The following is a 22,541-nucleotide window of genomic DNA, read 5'->3' as shown; positions in this document are numbered from 1 at the left end:
TGCCCTCTTCTTCAGTTTCTTCCCTCCTGCATTTCTGCACAGTCAGCCTGTAGCACTAAGCCGGTCCCTGACACCCAAGCTTTCCCTTGGATCTAGTCTAGAACCTTCCTTCCCACTTTCTCTGTTTTCAGGTCAGGCCTGGCCAGTGTCCTGTTTCCTTGTTGGTCTGTTGCTGATAGATTCCATTTTAACAGAAGAACTGCTGCCTCTAGTCAAAGGAATTGTCAGACACTGGCGAGCTGATGGGAGAGGTACTGCAAGATACAAGTGGGAGTGCTAACCCTTTTCATTTCATTCTATCTCAGTTATTTCTGTTTTAGACATAATGCTAGCCACTAGATATACATAGATTGATAAAAGATTATTTTATGTTCATATTACACCATTTGGAGAGTAATTTATTCCAACACTTCATGAGGCCATTTTAATTAAATAGAAGGCCATATGTAAAGTAAAAAGAAAAGATACAAAAGATCCTAAGGGGACATTCTGATAGGAAAAGCAAAAAATAAAATTATAAAAGCAAGTGAGGAAAGGAGGATGATATGCTTAAAATTGTAGAAGATTCAATTTGTAGGTGTTTATTTTCTGCCCCTCTCCCTACATCATTATACACATTTTCTTTCAACCTCTGAAAGATGATTAAATGATGGATTCCTAGGGTTGGTTAAGACGGAGGTTGGATGAAGGGCACTCAGTTTGTTAGGCTCCCATTCTGGCAGGCAGAGAGCTAAGCACTTTCACATATGTGACTTCATTTAAGTCTTACAACACTATTGTGAAGTAAGTTGTATTATGCCCATTTTACAGATGAATAAATTAAGGCTCAGCCAGGTTAAGTGTCTAATGTCTAAGTGTCATCGTGTCTAAGGCACTGTTAAAGGGGAAAGGGAGGTTCCTTTTTGTTCTTTGGTGTCTTTCTTTCTGTTCCCCAACTTCTGAATAGATATATCCCAATCAAGCAATACATACGCATTGAGCACTTTCTAAGAGCAAAGCATGTAGGATTACAAAACATTATAAGCTCTAGTCCTTATCTTCAAGGTGACAACAGCATAATTTTAAGAATAAGACACACATACACACACACAACTAATAATACAAATTCTATATGGAGCTAAAAAAAAAAAAAAAAATCCAGATCATTGTGAGAGAGAAGGAAGAGACTGTGGGTTGGATTTGCCTAAGCAAGGGGAATGTGAAAGAATATTCTAGTTAGGGAAGGTAATGATGAGGGAGACTCAATGTTCCGGGGCAGGAGTGGAGCGTCAGTGTGCAAAGCAACGGGAGAAGCGCCTGGAAAAGTGGACCAGAGCAGGATGGTGAATGTGACAGGGCCTGCAGCATCCCCAGGAGGCAGTGTGCGGGGTGTATAGGGTGTGTGAGGGGGGTATGTGGGGTGTGTGTGTGTGTGTGTGTGTGTTGGTATGGGGTGGGATGGAATAGGTTGGGGGGCTGGGAATATGGAGAGTCTAGGGAAAGCATTGGACTGGGACCCAACAGACAAGGGTGCTAGTCCCTGCTTTGCAACCACCAGGCCAGTCACACAACATCTCTAAGCCTTGATTTTATTCAGCTGTTAAACCAAAATTTGGAGATTATCTGCGAGTTCTGCCCCATACAATACTTTCGAGACATCCCCCTGCCTCTTCTTTTCTTTTTTTATGGTCCCCTCCCCAACTTCAGCTCAAGGCTATATAAAATTTTATCTTTGGTTGGCAAATAACATATTTTTTTTTAAAAACAAAAAAACAATTATTTCATTCCATGAACCTGCACAAGACCTGTCATGATACAAGATAACAATATTTGTGTCATCGTTATTGGGGAATTTTAAAAGCATAAATAATCTCAAACTGATCAATCTGATTTCTATTAAACCAGAACATTTCTTCTGCCATCTACCCACTTGCTGTTGATGAATTATTATTTGATGCACTGACACGTTAATATTAGGGGCTTCATAGGAAAGAGCCCTAGGAGCCTCACTGCTGTGTTTATTATAAGGATATTTTTGAGGATGTTTTTTAACTACACAAAGAAGAAGAACCATAAGAGAAACTTCCCTCTGATCCCCCAATCAGGAAGAATGATGCCATTACTAAGCACACCTGGTTCGTCTCTACCTCAAGGACTTCGTGACTGTTGTAAAGAGCTCCATTTCCCTTTGCACCATTCGGTGCCGCTGGAAAGCACAGAGCCAAATCAGGGTTCAAGGGCATGGCTTGCCCGTGGCATGCACTTGTGCTGACCCGGGCTGTCTTCCCTTCCTGCTCTTAATCTTTCTTGACCTCATTTTTAGTTCTCCTATATTTATTTTTATCTTTCTGAATTATATGCATTTGGGCAACTAAAATACCTCTGGCCACAAGAAGGTTTAAAAACGAATAAACAGAAACCAACAAATAAATCACCTGTTGAAGGCTTTGTGTATTATACCACGGTGAGCAAACTTTGGCCTATCGGCCAAATCCAGCCTGCCACTTGTTTGGGTATGGTCCACAAGATAAGATTGGCTTTTATATTTTTTAATGGTTTAGGAGAAAAGAAGGAGATTTGTGGTATGAGAAAATTATGTGAAACTCCAATTTCAGTGTCTATAAATAAAGTTTTATTGGAACACAGCTGCCTACTCGTTAGCTTATTGTCAATGGCTACTCTCACCCTGCAACAGTAGAGTTCAGTAGTTATGACAGAGGTGGATATGGCCCAGGGGCCTAAAATATTTACTATCTGGACTTTTACAGGAAAAGTTTGCTGACCCCTGGATTAGAGCATCATTTTACATCAGTTTGCGTTCCTCCTGCCTAATGTTAGTTTTATAAAATTGCTTCAAAGATGGGTGTTTGCTGCATCCTTACTCAATCTAGCTTTTTTTGTGCTTTGTCCATAAAACTACTTCTCAGCGTACTTTAACTTTGACCCAAGCTCGGGCTTACTGTCTGGCTCAGTGCTGTGTAATAGAGACAATTAACTTTCAGCCTCTGAAGAATCCTCTTTGGTGACTATTTTATCAACACTAATAAAATAAACCCACAAAAACTTCTATTTTTGCTGAAAATTCTAAGCCAACAGAAGGATCTACAACAGCAACTTGGCACTTTTTACACCACGTTCAAACAATGTCTTCCAGTTTCTTTTCAGTTGATACATGTGTTTGCATATTTACTGGGTTTTTTTTCCTCCCCTGGTCACCCTTAGTTAGAAATATAACCAAGTCTCCATGGAAACACAGCATAATGCTCTCTCACAGATGATCGAAGGACCTGAGCAGCTGGTATTGGGCTGAAGGCTGCAATGGCATCTGACCAAATTAGGAAGGGAAAACAGCTTACCCAGCTCTTCCAGGCCTCTTAGAATTCCAAAGCTCAGCATGGAAACCTACACAGATTATGAATTGCTGAGAATTTTTTATTCTTTCTTTTCCATCCGAAAATGTTCTGTCTTATCCATTTCTATGTTTTAGCTATAGGAGGTTTTCATCCCCAGCCCCTGGAATGATTTACAGTCTACAGAATAAACAGGGAGAGAACCTACATTTAATGAGCGTGTACTATGTGTTAGGCACGTAGATGTCACAGCTGGCCCAGTGTGAGACAGTTTAAACCAGAAGAGCTGGGATTTGAACTTTGGTCCGATTTATTTAAAAACCCATTCTCTTTCTACCATACATGAAGTCATACCCATCCAAAGAAGAAAATAGAACAGACAGGTTGAACCAGGTCTTTTAACAGAGTCATGGTCTTGGTGGAAGGTGGAAATCAAAATAAAGAAATAAGTATAGGAGACCCAAGATGGTGGAGTAGATAAACACTGTGCCTGCTTCCTTCTGTGAATGCATTACAACCAAATTATAGAACAATCAACCTGGAGAACCACCTGAAGTCTGTCTGAACAGACTAAGGATATAAAGAAGAAGCCAAATCGAGACCAGTAGGAGGGGCAGAGATGCAAAATGGGTGGTCCCAAACCTCCATGTGGCAGGAGAAAATTGGGATACCTCTGTCATGAGGTTCCCCCCAAAGGAGCAAAGAACCCCAGCCCACTCGAATCTCCCCAGCCCAGAATACTGGTGCCAGGAGGAGCAGTGCCCACAACTTCTGACTGTGAAAAACAGTGGGGATTCCAACTATCCAGGTGGCACGGAAGGCTGCAAAAAACCCAGGAGTCATCTTAAAGGGCCCACGCACAGACTCACTTGTTCGCAGGCACTCACCTTGGGCTCCAGCGAAGGGATGGTGACTCAGAGGAGTGTCAGAGGCATATGGGGATCATACTGAGGTGTGTGACTTTAACGCCAGTTGGCCTTTTCTCTGTGAAGGGTCCTCCTCCTGCGCAACCCAAAGGCAGCCACCATCTTTAATATGTTGAGGCCTCCCCCTATGCTTACAGCCAAATCTGAATCTGATTGGTATGGTGAGCTCCAGGGCTCCACCCTGCTGACTCAGTGGGACCCTGCCTCACTCACCTCCCCCAACTTTCTCCATGAGAAACAAGCCCCACCCATATTGAACTCTTTCTGAGAAAACTATGGAAGTCGTCAGGACCCAGGTGGGCAGCAATCGGCCTCATGTGCTCTGAGACTTTTGCTGAGTAGCCCCAGGCTCAGCACTAGCACCAAACCAGAGTCTACATTAACCTGGTGACCACAACACTTCACACTGTAATAACTCCCTGAAACCTGCCTCACCTGACTAGCATATTGCATGAGGCTTTATCAGCAGCTGAACGTTAAGGGAGCTGGCAGGTGGCAGCAGGCCTTGGGGTGTCCTGGCTTTTTGCAGAGCTACCCCAGGCCTGGTACTGGTGGCAGCTGTCCTTGGTTCATAGCGTGGCCTCTCCCATGTGCCTCCAGGGTTAGCACAGGCGGCAAAAAACTGTGGATTTCTTTCTCCTACCATGTAGTCCCCAGCTGGTCACAGGAAGTAGGTAACTTGGGCCTGCATCAGAGGCCCGCCCAAGAGGCCTCCAAACCAACATACCAGAAGGTTAGCTTCAGACCACAACAGAGCACTGCCCAATTAGACCCACAAGGAATACACATAAAAGATGGTCTCAACAGGCACCAGCTGGGGCAAATCCCACTCAGTGGGGTAAGCCCCCACGTGCAACAGCCCGTAAGCTGTGGGTGTGGCCAAACCTCACAGCTAGTCAGCCTGAGTGTAAATCTCACCCACTGATGTGACAATAGTAATCAAGTCCCAACTATCACAGGAGGGCACACACAACCCACATAAGAGATACTACTGGAGCACCCAGAGCAGATGACCAGGGAGACTGTGCCCACAGGGCACCTACTACATAAGACCACCTGACCAAGACTGGGAGACATAGCAGATCTACTGCATACATAGAAACATACACATGGAGACAGCCAAAATGGAGAAACAAAAATATATCCCAAATAAAGAAACAGGAGAAAACTCTAGATAAAGAACTAAACAAAATGGATGCAAGCAACCTACCAGAGACGGAGTTCAAAACAAGGGTTATAAGGATGCTCAAGAAATTTAATGAGAACTTTAATAAAGAGATAGCAAGCATTTAAAAAAAAAAAATACAAACCATAAAAAAGAACCAGTTGGAAGTGAAGAACACAATAACTGAAATGAAGAATGCACTAAAAGCAATCACCAGCAGACTAGATTAAGCAGAGGACTGAATCAACAATTTGGAAGACAAGATAGCAGAAAACACCCAATCAGAACAGCAAAAAGAAAAAGAATCCAAAAAAATGATAGTTTAGGAGACCTCTGGGACACCATTAAATGTACAACATTCTCATCATAGGGGTACCAGAAGGAGAAGAGAGAAAGCAAGGGATTGAGAACCCATTTCAAGAAATAATGATTGAAAACTTTCCTAACCTGGTGAAGGAAATAGACATACAAGGCCAGAAAGCGCAGAGAGTCCCAAACAAGATGAACCCAAACAGACACAAACCAAGAGACATTATAATTAAAATGGCAAAGGTTAAAGGCAAAGAGAGAATCCTAAAAGCAGCAAGAGAAAAGCAACTAGTAACTTATAAGGGAGCTCCCATAAGATTTTCAGCTGATTTCCCAACAGAAGCTTTGCAGGCCAGAGGGTACTGGCACAAAATATTCAACATGATGGAAAAAAAGGACCTACAACCAAGGATATGCTACCCAGCAAGGCTATCATTTAAAATCAATGGACAAAATAAAGTGCTTCCCAGACAAGAAAAAGCTAACGTTGTTCATTACCACCAAACCAGTTTACAAAGAATCTTAGAGGGACTTCTTTAAAATGGGGGGAAAAATAAAAAATATGAATAAAATGGTAAAAACTACATATCTATCAACAATTACTTTCATTGTAAATGAATTAAATGCTCCACTCAAAAGACACAGGAGGACTGAATGGATAAGAAAACAAAGCTCTTACATATGCTGCCTATAAGGGAATCACTTCAGATTTAAAGGCACACACAAAGACACAAAGTAAAGAGATGGAAAAAGATATTTCATGAAAATGAAAACCAAAAAAAGAAAAAAAGCTGGAGTAGCCATACTTATACCAGACAAAAGACTTTAAAACAAAGGCTATAAGAAGAGACAACAGAAAGCACAAATTGGTGACTACAATATTGCCACAGGGCTATGAAAGACAGCTTGGAGAATATAATCAATAATATTGTGAAGATTTTGTAGGGTATCAGATGGGCACATGTCTTATTAGGGAAAGCACTTCATGGACAGTATAGGTGCCTGACCACTGCACTGTACACCCAAAGCTGAAGCTGAATAATACTGTATGTCAACTATTACATAATGTAATATATATATTGTTACGGGATATGGAGTACAACATAGGGAATAGAGTCAATGGAATTGTAATAGATATATATGATATCAGAGGGGCAATAGATTGGGGGAGAGGGGTTATCACTTTGTGAGGGGTGAAATGTCTAACTATTGCATTGTTTTGTATACCTGAAACTAATTTTTAAAAAAGGAAAGAAAAAAAAAAGAGAGACAGTGAAGGACCCAGTAACCTCACTTCAGGGTATTTATCTGAAGAAACCCAAAACACTACTTCGTGGGCACGTGTGCATTTATATGTTCATTACAGCATTATTTACAATAGCCAAGATATGGAGGCAACCTGGGTGTCCACAAATGGATGAATGGGTAAAGAAGAGGTGGTACATATATACAATGGAATATTACTCAGCCATAAAAAAGAATGAAATCTCATCATCTATAACAATATGGATTGGCCCAGAGGGTATTGTGTTGAGTGAGGTATGTCAGACAGAGAAAGGCAGATGCAATGTGATTTTGCTTATATGTGGAATTTAAAGAACAAAATAAACAAACAAATCAGAAGCAAACTCATAGATACGTAGAACATTTTGATGGTCGCCAGATGGGAGGGAGGTTGGGAGAGCGGGTGAAAAAAGGGAAAGGGATTAAGAAATACAACTTGGTTGTTACAAAGTAGTCATGGGGATGTAGGGTATATAGCATAAGGAATATAGGCAATAATACTGTAATAACTTTGTATGTAGTCAGATGGGTACGAGATTTGTTGGGGTGATAGATGAGAGGCGGCTGAGGGGACAGGGTGAAAAACTTGAAGGGATTAAGAAGTACAAATTGGTAGTTACAAAATAATCATGAGGATATAAAGTAAAGCACAAGGAATATAGTCAATGATGTGGCAATAACTATGCATAGTGCCAGGTGGGTACTAGACTTGTCAGGGGGGGTCACTTCTTAAATTATATAGATGTCTAACCATTATGCTGTATCCCTGTAATTAATATAAAATAATATTGAATGTCAGCTATAATTGAAAAATTATAAAGGGGGGAAGGTGAAGGGCAATAAGTAGTCCAAACTTCCAGGTATAAAACAAATATGTCATGGGGATATAACACACAGCATGGGGAATATAGGCAGTAATATTGTGATAACATGGTACAGTGTCAGATGGTTGCTGGACATATCACGGTGATCACTTCTTTAGGTACATAAATGTTGAATAACTACACCCCGGAAACTCATATAATATTGTATGTTAGCTATATTTTTAATAAAAATCTGTTTTTAAAAAGAAGTAAGAATATGAAAGTCATCTTCTTACCTCTTACCCCAACTATATTTACAAGAAGTCAAGGTCAAAAGCTCAGTTGTGGAACAACCAAAAGAACCTGTACTCTCTTCCCCCCAAATCCCTCCCTAATGTTTAAAGGAGAATATTTTAAAGTTAATTAATAAGTGCCTTGAAGAAGAATAGCCAGAGTACTATGGAAATTTGGAAAAAGGAGACCTGCTTCAAGTCGGGGGAGGGGTGATGGAGGAATACACGAGGAAGAGATGGCCGCAAGTTCATCATAATGCAAAGCCTCGGCTATTTCCTGGGCCAATGATCAGTTTAACTGCACTTGTTTCCCCTCATGTTCTGACCAGGGAACAATAATCTCGTAAGTGCCATTTCTCCCTAGAGTGTGATCTAGTCGCACAGACACTCTGAGCAGGACCAGGTATCCTCAAGGTCACAGAGCCTGTTCTCCAAGGCATTATGAAGAGTCACCTCAGAACTGTACTCTCAAACCATGGAGAGTATGAAGCCTCAGGAATCAGGAGTCCCAGGCCCCTTAAGCAAGTGGGTTACAGGCCCCCAACTTCAGCTAGGGTAGGACACCTTTGTTTTTACCTGTTTGAAGAAAGTATTCCTTTGTCTCATAACTGTCTGAAAAACACTTTCCTAGAGTGTATCTTCATCTGAACATTGGCACACATCACAAGATGTATAACTGATATTTAAAGCAGGACTTTTGAAAAAGGCCTGCCCTCCAAAGGCTTATCCAAGAGTTCATGGTAATACCACCCATCCTATGACAAAGATGCAAAGATAGATTTTTTTTTTAATGAGACGGTCTACCCTCACTTGGTCTATATTCCACCACCGAGGGTCGGGAAAGCACGGAGAAGACAGTGAGAGAATGTGGAGAGTCAGAGAGAGAAGCAAGCTCCTTCTCGTGGAGGACAGACTCAGGAAAGGTGGGTGAGGTACACAGGCATCTCCAACTCTGACCCAGTGTATAAGCCATACGTTCTCTTGAAAAAGTGGCTAGGTTTTTCTCAGGCTCCACTTCTAAAATGCATGATGGGGTGGGCTGTGCTATGTTTTTACGCCCTATAAACCTCGTAAAGTTCATTCCTCTTCTGTATGAGCCCTTTATCGCATAAAGAGTGTGTGTGAAATACTGTTCTCCAGAGAGAAGCCATCTCATTGCAAATTGCTTTGCTAATCAAATTAGCTGATAAACTAGGGCACTAGCTACTACATTAAAACTGACCTTTGGATTATAGAAAAATGAAATCAGTGGGGACATCTTGTCCATGCAAAAAGAATCTATTCTGTGAAGTAGAAGTTTTGACTTGAGCTAAAACAATTGATCTTTACAAACAGTTTTCCCCCCAGTTTTCAGCACCTTTGATCTTCTGAACAGCTTTCGCTCAGCCTTCCAGATGTTAAAACTAGGCATTTGTCACAGAAGCACTTGTGCAGGTACTGCTGGCTGATTTAGCTAAGCACAAGCGTATCTTATAGAGTTTTGACTAATTATTGCTCTGAAAGAGAATGATGCTTCCCATCTCAGAGCAATTTACAAAGATTACACATTCAACCCCACACTCGGAAAAAAATGTCTCCCTTTTGTTAATCTTTCACAGAATAAATGATGGTGCTGGAAGTTTAGAGAATAACCAGTAATCTATCTCGGGCTACATTGATAAAAAGTGTTGTCATCTCAAGAAAAACTAGCTCAGTTCCATGAATTACTTTATTAGCCATTAGCCCACAGGCCACATGATTCAGGCTTAGGAGAAAATAACAGCCCTAAAGCCCAGGCAGCTGAAAAATCCTACTCTTAATTTATAAATTCCCTTAAGAAGAACAGAGTCTCCATTCTTGATTATGACCCAACAAATAACCTACCTACCCAAAGTCAAAGACATTTGCACTGGCAGCGTGTGCGGAGGGGCTTCCACAGGTGAGCTGGACTGTCTCTTATGACAGCTTTTGAGCAGAGAGGAAGTACACAATTTAAAGCTTAAAAAACTAAGGTAGCCCAAAAAGAGGGCTCACGGCATTCAGTTTCCTTTTCCTTTTCCTATCTGTGTTTGTTTTGCTATTTCAGTCCTTATTTCTTTAATAACAACAACCTTTGACTTTAGTCAGTACCCTGGTTGGACGACGTTACAACCAACAAGTACCTGTAAGCCATGCCCGTCTCTGCCCTGGTGGTTTCTTGCAATGAAATTCCGTGGACACGTAAAAACTTCTCCAGATATTTCCGTTCTGCCACTCCGCTGGGCCTAGCAGGCCAGCAGGCTGCCTGAGGCGGAGGCTTGGTCACTGCTATGTGCCGTCTACATTTCAGAGCTGATTCACTGGATTTGGGCAGACCCAGCTTGGAGCTGGGGATGTCTGCACAGGCAGGTTTATACAGATGCATGTTTCAAAAACCCAGGGAAGCAAAGCTAATTTCACCGTCCTCAGCTCTAAGACTGGCTGTAGCTTGCTATGATTAACTTGAGTTATCTGGCTTTGGTGTGTCCCTAAAAGGGATCAGGTTGTTTTCCTTAGATGTCCCCTGTGGTGTTTGTATGCGAGCAGGCTCCTGAGTCCCTGGCAGAGCTGCTGGCTGCATGTCTCTGCTGAAGAATGTGCAAAAAGAAGCCTGACAAAGGCCAATCATTTTTCTCGTCCATTTAAAGTTCACAAAGTCCAACTTAAGCAACTATGTATTGGCTCTGGGAAAAAAATATGTGCACTCTTTCCCATGTCTTTCTATTTAGGTAAAGGGAAATATTTGGGTGGGATATGGGCCAAATGTTCTGTTCTCATAAGGACCATCGGCTTTGAGGCTGATTCATGACTGTGTAATGAGATCTCTCCAAATGATCAAATATTTATCATCAAAGAATTTATTTTACTAGTGACATGATTCACTTGGGCATAAGGTCCATTAACCTTTTTCCTCTTCAGATGTTGCTGTCAAATGATAGGAAATATCAATGAGGTGGTTGTGAAAAGCAAAGGGTCCACACCAACAGGCCCAACTGATTTTTGGCAAAGGTGCAAGAGCAATTCAATAGGAAGACAGACTTTTCCACAAGTGGTGCCGGAGCAGCTGGACGTCTATAAGCAAAAACAAATGAACTCTTGATTTACACCTCATGCTTATACAAAAATTAACTCAAAATAGATCACATGCTTCAGTGTAAAACTATAAAACTCCTAAGTAAAAACTTAAGAGAAAGTCTTCAGGACCTCGGGCTAAGTGGAGAGTTCTTAGACTTGAAACCAAAAGCATACTCCATAAAAGGAAAAAAATGTATAAACTGGATCTCAAAAACATTCAAAACTTTTGCTCTGTGAAAGACCCTATAAAGAGGATGAAAAAACAAATCACAGACTGAGAGAAAATATTTGCAAACCACATATCCAACAAAATAGTTAAAACTAGAACATATAAAGAACTCTCAAAACTCAATAATAAAAACAAACAATCCAATTAACAAATAGACAAAAGACATGAGCAAATATGTCACTCAAGAGGATATACAGATGGCAAATAAGCACATGTAAAGAAATTAATCATCATTAGCCATTAGGGAAATGCAAATTAAATCCACCACGAGATACCTATCAGAATAGCTAAAATAAACATGGCAATAACACCAAATGCTGACAAGGATTAGAGAAACTGGATCATTCATAAAGTGCTGCTGGGAATGTAAAAAATTACTGCCACTCCCCCCCAAAATACGGCAGTCCTTCTAAAACTAAACACACCAAACTTACCACATGACATAGTAATTGTACTCTTGGGTATCTACCCCCAAGAAATGAAAACTATGTTCATAGAAAACCTGTACACAAATGTTCATAGGTGGTCAATTTGGAATAGCCAAGGAAGAACCAGAGGTGAACTGGGAAAGCAGTCATGAAAAATGAGACATGAGCCCTATTTGATGCCTCACAGTCTTTTTCTGCCCTCTGGATATGGAGCCAGGTCCAGGAGAGGAGTGAGGGAAGAGAAAGCCAGTATTTGTCTGACACTGAAGTTTCTTTTCATAACGTTCTCAAAGTTGATCACTGTCGCAAAAGGTCCCAGCTTGCAGGTGGGGAGTAGAAAGTGTATTTATGAGGGAATTATTTGCACTTCTGGCTGGCAATGCAAATGATCAGTTTGAAACTAAACACATAAGACTGTAAGAAATGCCTCTGAGCAGCTGGGGGTGTTGGGGGGGCAGCTAATGTCTGCCTTGCAGTCTTTCTGTGTCTCAGGAATGACAATTATCACATAGTGTTCAGAATCTGTAAGTTTTGTGCAATGCAAGTGTCCACAGAGTGTGGAGAAAAGTGACAAGGAGATCTGATGAGAGAAGGGCTTCCAGCCACATTTTGCTGAGGGGACACAAGAGGCCCTGGGACTCAGAAGTCACAAATAGAAGCTCACCAAGCTCTGGGTGGTGAGCAGGCTTTACGTACACCTTTTCAGTGTTCATAACTGTGTCACCTTGGGCAGGTCTTGACCTTTCTGTCCCCTTCATTTCTTTATTGGCTCAGGCTTAGGTAATCTCGGATTCTTTTAGGTCTAGTGTTCCATGAATCTCAAAAGGGACTTGAGCTAGATGTTCTTTAGAGGTAAGGACCCTTCCTGTGTTGACTGGTGAAACGTGGATTCAATAAATACTAGCTATTTCTCTAAGATACCAGGCCTCAGAGATTGCTGCTATTATTCTTAGAACATGCCAATCACATTTATAGCCTAGTTTTCAATGTTTCTTGGCTAGAGAAGAGACTTATTGAAAGCACTGTGTCATGGATTTATGGACACATGACAGTCATCTAAAAATTATCTTGGCCTACCATTGAAAACTGAGGCGTGAGCTGGTGAGGCTTGAAGACTGGGACTGTTTTTCCACAGCTGGGGTGAAGGAGTGCTGGTTCTGCCTAAATGAGTTTGGACAAGGGACACCAGACCACAGATCAGAGCCTGTCTTCCTATTCCAATTATTTATGGGAACATCGCCCCCTTGTTCTTGTTTAGGTGTCTGCTTGCTGGCACTCTGCAGGTGATGCTATGACAGGTGAGCAGTCACCTGACTGATACATCTGTCCCCACCCCCTTGGGAACCATCAGAGGGGTCTCTCCTCTTGTCATTGCCACCTTTGCCAGAACTGTCTCGGGGTCTAGCTGTACATGCTGACACTGCAGTTAAATGCATGTGTGTCGTATCAACACAACACAGTAAAGAAAATATCACCTTTCCCCTTGAGGAGCTCACAGTGGAGGGGAGAAGAGAGACCCATAAAGGTTACAAAGCTGTGCACTATGAGTTACGATGGGGGCAAGCAGTAAGATGATGCTGAAACCCAGTCTTAGGGGTGGAGCTGAGGAAGTCACATCAGCATAAAGGAAAGAGGAGCAAGGAGTAGAGGGAGTTTTTTCAGAAGTTTGCAATCAAGCAACAAGCCTAATCTGGAAAATCTGTCTTCTTGTCATTCATTGGCCCTATTCTGGCTAAACCGTTTCACTTCCTTTTAGACCAAAATTTCTCTATAAATAGAATAAAACAGTAACATCAGGACAGGGAGGGGACACATGTACAGTGTGAGGGATTACAGCATGGGACTCATGGAGAGCCCCCATCAAGACAGCCCCAGATCCCGAAGGCAGTACCCCGCCTCAGTCTCAGTCTTCTTTTATCTCTTTTCCTTATCGCTGTTGCTGGTATGTTATATACTCTTGCACTGTAACATAAAAAACCCTCCCCAGTGTGTCATTGTCATATTTCTAATACATATATATTATAGCCTTGCTTTAGAAAGAATAAAGCACACTTAAGAGTGAACAGATCTACTGGTCTCTTCCTTGGCCTGTCAAGGGCTTGTGGGCAGGGATGGCCCTTATGTCACTGGCATTCTGCATACGTCCCACACTGACTCACATCCTTAACCAGAAAGCATCTTTGAGTACAGTTTTGGCATTTGCAGCAAAAGCCCCCTCACTGCTTTGAGTGTGACCCTCTGCTGTTTCTTGAAAAGATGCCAAAATGTGGCCTTTTGCATAAAGCTAATGTAAAGGAAACGGCCAGTGGGACCCCAATGTGTGAAAGTGCACTCTATGGCCAGAATTGCCTTGAAAGATGGCTGTGGGGGACACAGAGTGCCTTGGAGAAGAGGTAAGTGAGGAGGAAGGAAGGTGGGAGATGCAGCCTCGGTCCTATTACAGAGGCTTTATTTTTAAGTATGTTGGGCCATCGAAGCTTTCAGCTCAGGATAGCATTGTGGTTACGTGCTATTGAGTCATCATTGAAGTAAATCTTCCAGAATGCTGAGAACACGTTTCCCCCTTATCCCAGTCTGCATTGGCCTGGCTTAGGAGCATTCTGTTGGAATGGGGGTGGGATATGATGGAAAGAGCATGGGCTGTGAAATGAGCATGGGCTTTGACTTGAGTTCAAATTCTACCCCGACAGCACACTAGTGGAATGGCGGTGGGTACTTTCTGAGCCCCAATTTCTTCCTCTGGAAAATACACCTCACCGTATTACCTCAGGTTGTTGTGAAGATAAAAGGAAATATGGTATTTGATGCACCTGACACAGAAAAAATAGCCCAATAAATGGTGGTTATTGTTCCAATATCTGCTGCATGGCACAACTCCAAGCACGGGCATGACATTGTTGTCTGTGGGGATGATGGCCCATAGTGTAGCAGGCACAGCAGGCATGGCGGTATGTGGCAGACCTTGACAGACCTAGCAAGCAACAAATTTTAGGGCGCTTCAATGTTATAGGTTGCATGTCTGCAAAATGGATGGGATGGCTTTAGATACAACGTTCTCCTTTCTAAAGAGAAGTGAAGGATTATTTGGATAAAGTTGATTTGTTCATTATGTGGAAAGAAATCCCTCCATCACTCCTTAAGCATCTACTCAGAAAGCAGATTTGAAAGTTGCAAAGAACCCCACACGTCCACGGTCACTGCTCCACGTGCTCTGCCATGGGTCTCACCCACTTCTGCCACATGTTATTCTTCTGGAGACTGGAACTTGTCAGAGACAAGGCTGGGAGGCTGGGACGCAGAGTGGCCTCAGGTAAAGTAAGTCTCAGCTACAACAGCAAGGCCTGAAAATGTATAGTTTCAGTTTTGTGATGAATGCACTGCTGAGGTCTTGTTGGGATCTTTCCATCTGAACCAATCTATTTCATCATTTTCTAGACATTTACGATTAATCTAAAACATCTAGAATTCTAACTAGAGCTGTAACGAATCTTAGAAATCAGTTACTTAATTCTGTTGCTTTACAAATAAGGAAGAAAACCTCTAGGTAAATTGGCAACGTTAACAGTTACTGTAAAAACCGGAATAAAGTACAAACTTCCAGGAGTGGGGGCTTAGAGGTTAGACAGACAGGGGTTTGAATCCTTGCCTAACAATATACTACTGGGTGATATGAGTACTCTGAGTTTTCAGTTTCTTCCTCAGAAAAAAATGGGGAAAACAATGCCACCTTTACGTAGTTATATAAGCTAACGTCAGTTTGTGTATTTTAAATCCCCAAATATACCACACTTCCACTTGAAATATATAATATTTTTAAATGTATACTAATTGTGAATGTTTAATCGCTGACTAAAGTTCCAAGACAATATGATTGAAAAAGTATTTCTGCCGGGAAAGACAAAATCATGCTGCTTACTTTGTGATAGAATATTCTTTTCAGCTGGGAAGACTATAAAATCTAGAGTACAAGTGTCCCATCAACATTTTGAGAAATTGTGTTCTACATGGTTTGCTTTTCTAACATCTCTAAGGATTATTCCAAGATAAACTTCAACTTGACGCAATTTCAGCACTTGGCATTTTCCCAAACAGATTCAAATGTTAGTTCAAATAAAGTAATAATGGAAATTTTTTAGAGGTCACCTTTTTAGCAGGCTTGCTCGATGGAACACAACCAAGAATAAACAAATGAACAAATAAGATATCACAAGGCCCATGTTTCAAACATCCAGGTAGAGTACCTCAATTCATAAACCATTTACTCATCATTCAAGCAAGGCGGATTTTCTTGTTTCTCATTCTTCAGCAGAGTAAAGACAGCAACCTAGATGAAATGGACTATTAGAGGCAGGCCTACCGACAGCAGCAAGGAAAATTTACAGCAAGGTGAGGACACAGAAAGAGTAATGAAGGGGGGAAAATACAGAAGCCAAACTTTAAAAATAAAATTGCAAAACAAGACCTCTAAATTCCAAGGTGAATAGTTCTATATGCCTTAATAGTCCCCAAGGACATTTTAACATAGCACAGTAGTTGACATTTAGTAAGATAAACTAGAGTTGTCAAGTTGTTTCTTCAAGTTTAAAAAGTTAACATAAAACCTTGACACTTAAATTAGAAAGTTTCAGGGGTAAATATTGCTTGAGTGACAGTTTTCAATCTCTAATAATGTCAGGTGAACAAGGCCTAATTGTGAATATTTTCTGCATTTAGAAATATTATCTTGCCCATGTCACCATTTTCCCATTACTAGGAGCTTGGTGGTTTAGCTGAGTCTAGCCTAAGAAAACTCCAACTTTGACCTTGAGCTACAGACAACACATTTCTTCCCTGGCCCCTCGCCTACCTGCCTCCTTGCTGGCTCACATTCCCACAAACCTCTGCACATTCTTGTAAAACTCCAGTTCAAATGGTGCCTTCCGTGTGCATTTTTTCCTGACACTTCTCTTCCTTGTCGCCCCTGGTCCTGGCAGAACTAATTCCTCCTTTATCTCTATTAGCATAGAACTTCATTCGTATTTCTAATATTACACCAATAAAACTATCATAGTCTTGTCTTCCCTGAAAAAAACTTCAAGATTATTCACGGCAAAATCTGTCTTACATATTCCAATATCTCCAGAACTAAAACATAATAGATGATTACACGTCTTGAATGAATTTATGTTAAATTTTCTAGTGTGACCCAGAAAGTCTTTCTATATTACATATATGATAACAAAAAAGTGTCCTTGAATTCTGAATATTGACTTTATTGGAAATTCATTTAACTGAAAATACTTTACAAACACATTTAAACGTAATACTTCTTGGCCTTTTTTTTGGATAAATGGCCATCTGGAACCTAAAACACTGTAAACAGATTTAAGCATTTAATATTTTGTTCGACAAGCAACTGGTGTTTGGGTAGTCACGTCATTCAAATTACTGAGCTTGGACAGAAAGACCTGATCTTCCCAATGCTACTTGCGAAACTGTTTATGCATACTCTCACCTCCTGAGTCTCGGGGGTAATTAAATAATTCAACAGCCCTTTGGGACAGCTTGTTTCCTACTTAATGTTCACTGCTGTAATCAAATTAAATACAAAGATTAAGCTATCAAATGCACCTTGGGCTTTCATGTTTTTAAGTGAAGTATTTCAAATGGGAGCTATTGTAATAAAAAGGTCTCTTGAATACAAACCCATATTTTCTTAACCAATTTTTCCTCCAACTCCTCACCATTTCACACAAAAAATGTGCATATGTCTGGTGTCAGGATAGTGAGCCAGAGAAGGAGTAGCCAGAACACCGTTAATGATACACAGTTTTATTTAACGCTATTACATTCAAAACGATGCTGTATCCACCGCTGGGAACACAGTGACTGCCGTCTCTGTCTTCAAGAATCCTGTAGGTGAATCACAGAGACGCCTGTGTAATGATGATATTGTTTGAATGAGCTTACTGTCATTTTAAGAAGCTCCTCTTAAAAACGCACGCCTGGCCAGTTCTGAAATAACACTGAATTCGTGAGCTCTCTTGGCTCTCAACAAGCACTGTCTGGCCTTTGAGTCCCTGTGCCTGATCCTGCCTCATGAGCTGTCTATCAGCCTGTGTCTGTGATGCCAGAGCCGGTGGCTGTTTCCATGGGGAAGAATGACCGGGGGCCCTACAGCAACTCCATCTTACAACCAAATGGAGGCGGAATAAAACATGAGCTGCAGGGAGGCTCCAGGCTCAGCCATACCTAAGTGATTCTTCGGGCAATTAAAAACAAACAAACAAAAAAACTCTGAGAGGTTCAAAACAAGAGCTGAGCGCTGACGGATTGACATAAGCAAGGCTGTGTTCCAAGTCCCTGCCAAGCTAACATCAGATCACTCTCTGCAGGTTTCTGATGGTCCATCAGCCTTCTCAGTGAAACAGTAAAGTGAGTTCCAAGCTGAGAATCCAAAAGATATTGACCCACCATGTGGCTAAGGCCAGATTAGTGGGTCAGGCTTTGAAAGAGAATAACATTAAAGGTAAAGGAATGCCTTGGCCTCTCTCTGTTTCAGAAAACAGCCAGACTCTACCTCAGCACCTCCTTTACTCTGCTCGGGCCACAGCTCTGCAGCACAGACTGGTCAGCTGTTCACAGGCCTATTTTTCCCTCTTCCTAGGCACAAATTTGGACTACAATTCCCAGTCTCCCTAGCAGTTGTGTGGTCATGTGACTGAATTCCAGCCACTATCACTACTGCCCACAGGTGCCACTTGCAGGCCTGGCCTATAAAGCACCCTCCACACGATCCTCCACAGTCTTTTCTCCTGTCTGCTGGATCCATGTCAATATTCAGCTGCTGTCCACCTTAGAAAACAAAAGTTGAAGATGACAAAACTTTCATCAGCCTGGATCCCACCTCACTGGAACTTCCTACCTTTGACTGGATTTAAATGAGCAGAAAATAAACAGTCTTGTGTCAAGTCACTGAGGTTTCAGGACTTAGGTAACCTAGGGTTACCTTTAATAAAATCAATGGAATTTATTTTGTAAAGGGCATTTACTTACAGCCTAACCATAATAAGCATTCGGGAGCCCTCCCTGGATTGGGAACCAGAACCAGGAATCTTATCTGGAGTGCAGTTTAATTTCCTGATGACTGAAGAAATATTTAGCAAGTTTATTTTTGCAATTAGGTTGCAATGTGTGTACCAATGTACACAAAACCCCCAATTTCTCTTGCCTCGGAAAGGAGATTTTTCTCCAAAACTGGAAGACTGACACCTGTGACATTTCTCATAGCTAGGGAGGCTGTTGGGAAAAGGAAGTATTGTCTCAACTATCATCTCCAGAGAAATGTGAGCAAGTGCTCCTCAGAACTACGCTGTTTCCCCTTCCACAGAGCAAACTCACATAATACAACTGTGAAAACCTCTGGCAGGACATTAGCACATGCCATTTAGTGACCACAAGCTAAAGTCAGAAAAGCTGGGACAGCTTTTGCTGTGGGATCTTTGCATCCATCCTCTCAGAGCTCATCTGAGAGAGAGAGGGCCAAAGACTCTTAACACCTAAGATCTGAAATTGCGCTAAATTCATCTAATAGAGGATGCTTCTTGGGGTCTCCAGGGCCTCTGTTCTTACATAACTCTCTTGATGGTAACAACTTCCATGGGAGAGAAGCCTAAAGAAATATTGAAATTCCCAGTCCACTCTATCACACAGCCCTTTGCTCTCCATCGAAGTGACTTCTACCACCCCCAGGTCTGACTGCTCCCCAGCATTCCTTGGACCTTTGCTAGATACCAGCAGGGCAAAATGCAAGGATCTAAAATGGGGAAAGAAATGACTCCCACAGGCCACTTAAACTGTGATGGAAAGTGAAAGGTGAAATTACTGAAGTGACATCTCATTAGAATCTACAATCAACCCAAGCTAAGGGAGGAAGTATTCTGTGGGGCTAACAGGTGACATCTACGCCCAACTATCCAGGTTCATGTACTGTTTCTATCACTTACTTGAGTATGACCTTGGGAAGGATCTTTTCTAAGGTTCCGTTTCCTCCCATGAAGTAGAAATTATAAAAATAACTACACCATGGATGGTTGCAAAAGATGAAAATGAAAAATCTAAAGAGAGTACCAGGTATCTATAACATAATATTTTCAATACACAGTTGCTGACATTAGGGAAAAAAAGGCAGATGTCATAGTCTTTGCAATACACCCAAGAAAACATGTCCAGGGTCTGGGAAACATTCCCAGGGTCTGGGAAAGGAGTGTGGCTGTATCCATTCCCATGTTCACTAGAAAACCAGATTAGTGGTAACCATGCTCTAGACTAAATTTGAGCCAATATCTCTGGAGAGAAGGTGACAAAAATATTATAATAGCAAACACATACATAGCACTTGTAGCATACTGAGGATTTTCGTATATACTATTGGATCTAATCTTTAAAATCCTAGAAGATAGAGACTGCAGATGCTTGATTTTCCACCACATAGATGAAGAAATTGAGGATCACAGATGGCCATGATTTGCTCAAATCCACACAGTAGCCAGCAACCGGGCCAGATTTTAAACCCAGGCCTCTCTGTTCTAGAGACAATGGATGTATCCTCTCCACATGGAGAGAGGACATGTCAGACATACATTTGATCCTTATTAATCAGAAATAATTTTAAATGAGGACATAAATCAACATCTTAGATGAAAGGGGTTCTAAGTAAAGAAAGGAGGGCAACAGTATGCCAAGACCATTCTCGTAGGGTTGGAGAATTTTTCCAGTCTTAGAGTGCTCATGGAAGGAATCCAGTGACAGAAAGAGTGTGGAGGTAAAATAATAGATGAAGGCTGATGGCACTCTAAAGGGGAATGGTAATAATAGTATGTGCTGAAAGGGCCTGTCTATGCTCTCAGCACTGTGCTAACAACTTCTATCCATATGTCATTTAACTCTCCCAACTCATGAATGTGTGATACTGCTATTCCCATTTCACAAGTAAGGAGACTGAAGTCCAAAGTCACATAGATAGTGACCAGTGGATAGTCCATGGTGGGAGGATTCAGATGTAGGTGTCCTGACATCAGAGCTTATATTAATCTGCCCCCAGTCTATGAAGTCCCAGAGGCAAGACATACACTGTCTCTTATTGGTGAACACCAGAAGTACACAAAAAGTGGAAAGGCAAATGTAAAAATTTAATAAACTAAAATGTCTTAAACACATCTCAGTTGTACTGAATGAAACTAAGCTCTATAACTAAAGCTAAATTTTAAAGTCACAGCATGATGTTGCCAGACTCCTGGAGAAGCACAATATTCAATTTTTAGGGACAAAACTAGAAAGGCTGACCTTGGACACAGGGTAGAAAGCCAAGGTTCAAAATGGCAACCTGGGAGATACTTGAGCCTATTCACAGAAAGGCAGCCCAGGGAATATTTTATCCTCTTAATGGGTAAATAAGAAAAAAATAATCAGTACTACACAGAAAGTGAATAAGCAGAGCCACCTCCTTGGTCACTAAAGGATGTGGAATGTAACAAGTCCATGGCGATGTTATATGAATTAAATGGAATGAACATCAAAAGTCCTGGGCAGATAGCATGAGGCCTTATAGGTACTTGTTCATGTAAAGGAGATGAAATAAATAGTGCTTTGTGTACCTCATTCAGGATTTTTGTCAGATCTGAGTTCCACATCTACTAGTGAATATTTTCCTTTAAACTGACTCACTAATTTTAAAACTTAGCCTTGTCCTTTGCCATTATAGCTATGAATTCATAGGTGTAAGGTATAAGTTATATATTTCTTCCTAATACTCATGAAAATAAGCATAAGACCATCAAGAGATTTAATGTCTACATGCCCCCCATATCCCAATATCATCTCAGGAACAACCAGTGTGCCATAATTTGGGAAACACTGAAAACATGTAAAGAACCCCAAATGAGGGGCCAGGAGACCTGAGGTCCAGGCCTCGCTGATTGGGTAGGCCACCTTCATCAGGCTGTTCTCCCATAGGAAAGCGGGAGATAAGAGCATGTGCTTTCTGTTGTGTGACGGCACCTAAGGTAATGAAGGTGAAAACATTTCATAAACAGGGACATTACACATTGAAGGTGTTTGCATAAGTGTTTCCTTCTATTAAGGAAAACTTTTTTTTAAAAATCAAACATAATTGGCAATGGTCAACCAATTACTAAAACAATATACTCTAAAACTCAAAGAGAATTTTCTACTGCCCCTGCACCTTCAAAATAATGCCTCAACTCGTTTGCTTTATCATGCAGAGATAACACACACACACAATCTCTATAATAAAGGTCAGTACTCAGGAAATCAATCTCTGCCCCTTTGGTCTGGATTATAACATTATTATACCATGGAGGCTCAGCTGGAAAGAGCCCAAGACATCATCATGACTGACTTCTCATTTTACAGATGACATACTGAGTTCTAGAGAACTTGAAACCCTTATTATGGTCACAGAGCAAAATGGGATTTGAATCGTGACTCCAAAACCCTCAAGCAATGCTCCTGCCACTACACAAGCCTGGCCCTTGAAAGGCAGAGGACATCAGGAGAAGAGAAGCCGAAGCTGCTGTGCTGTATATAACCCACTAACATTCAGTTAGGAAAGAACCCTATGGGCAGCTCTAAAGACTAAAACAGACACTGCCTTCAAGATGTCCATAGTCCTTCAGAAGGCACTGGACACACACAAACATGGC

At 41.4% G+C, this 22,541-nt stretch overlaps 1 protein-coding gene across 2 annotated transcripts in view; it reads right to left on the bottom strand.

Annotated features, from left to right (window-relative positions):
- Positions 1-22,541, bottom strand: part of KCNAB1 (potassium voltage-gated channel subfamily A regulatory beta subunit 1) — a 367,955-nt gene that overhangs the window by 335,161 nt on the left and 10,253 nt on the right. Inside the window, exon 1 of one of the 2 annotated variants that reach the window (XM_019731968.3) lies at positions 10,251-10,557. The exons of the other annotated variant lie outside the window; for it this stretch is intronic. Within the exon in view, the coding sequence (XP_019587527.1) occupies positions 10,251-10,492 (242 nt within the window). The 5' untranslated portion in view covers positions 10,493-10,557. Of the gene's footprint in view, positions 1-10,250; positions 10,558-22,541 lie in introns of those variants that run through there. 2 annotated transcript variants of the gene reach the window in all.

Source organism: Rhinolophus sinicus, chromosome 17 (assembly GCF_057876585.1).
Source record: "Rhinolophus sinicus isolate RSI-liver-muscle chromosome 17, RSI-T2T, whole genome shotgun sequence".
In the NCBI taxonomy this organism is placed as follows: Eukaryota; Metazoa; Chordata; class Mammalia; order Chiroptera; family Rhinolophidae; genus Rhinolophus; species Rhinolophus sinicus.
The sequence above is the reverse complement of the archived record's forward strand: the minus strand, read 5'-3'. Positions and strand labels throughout refer to the sequence as shown.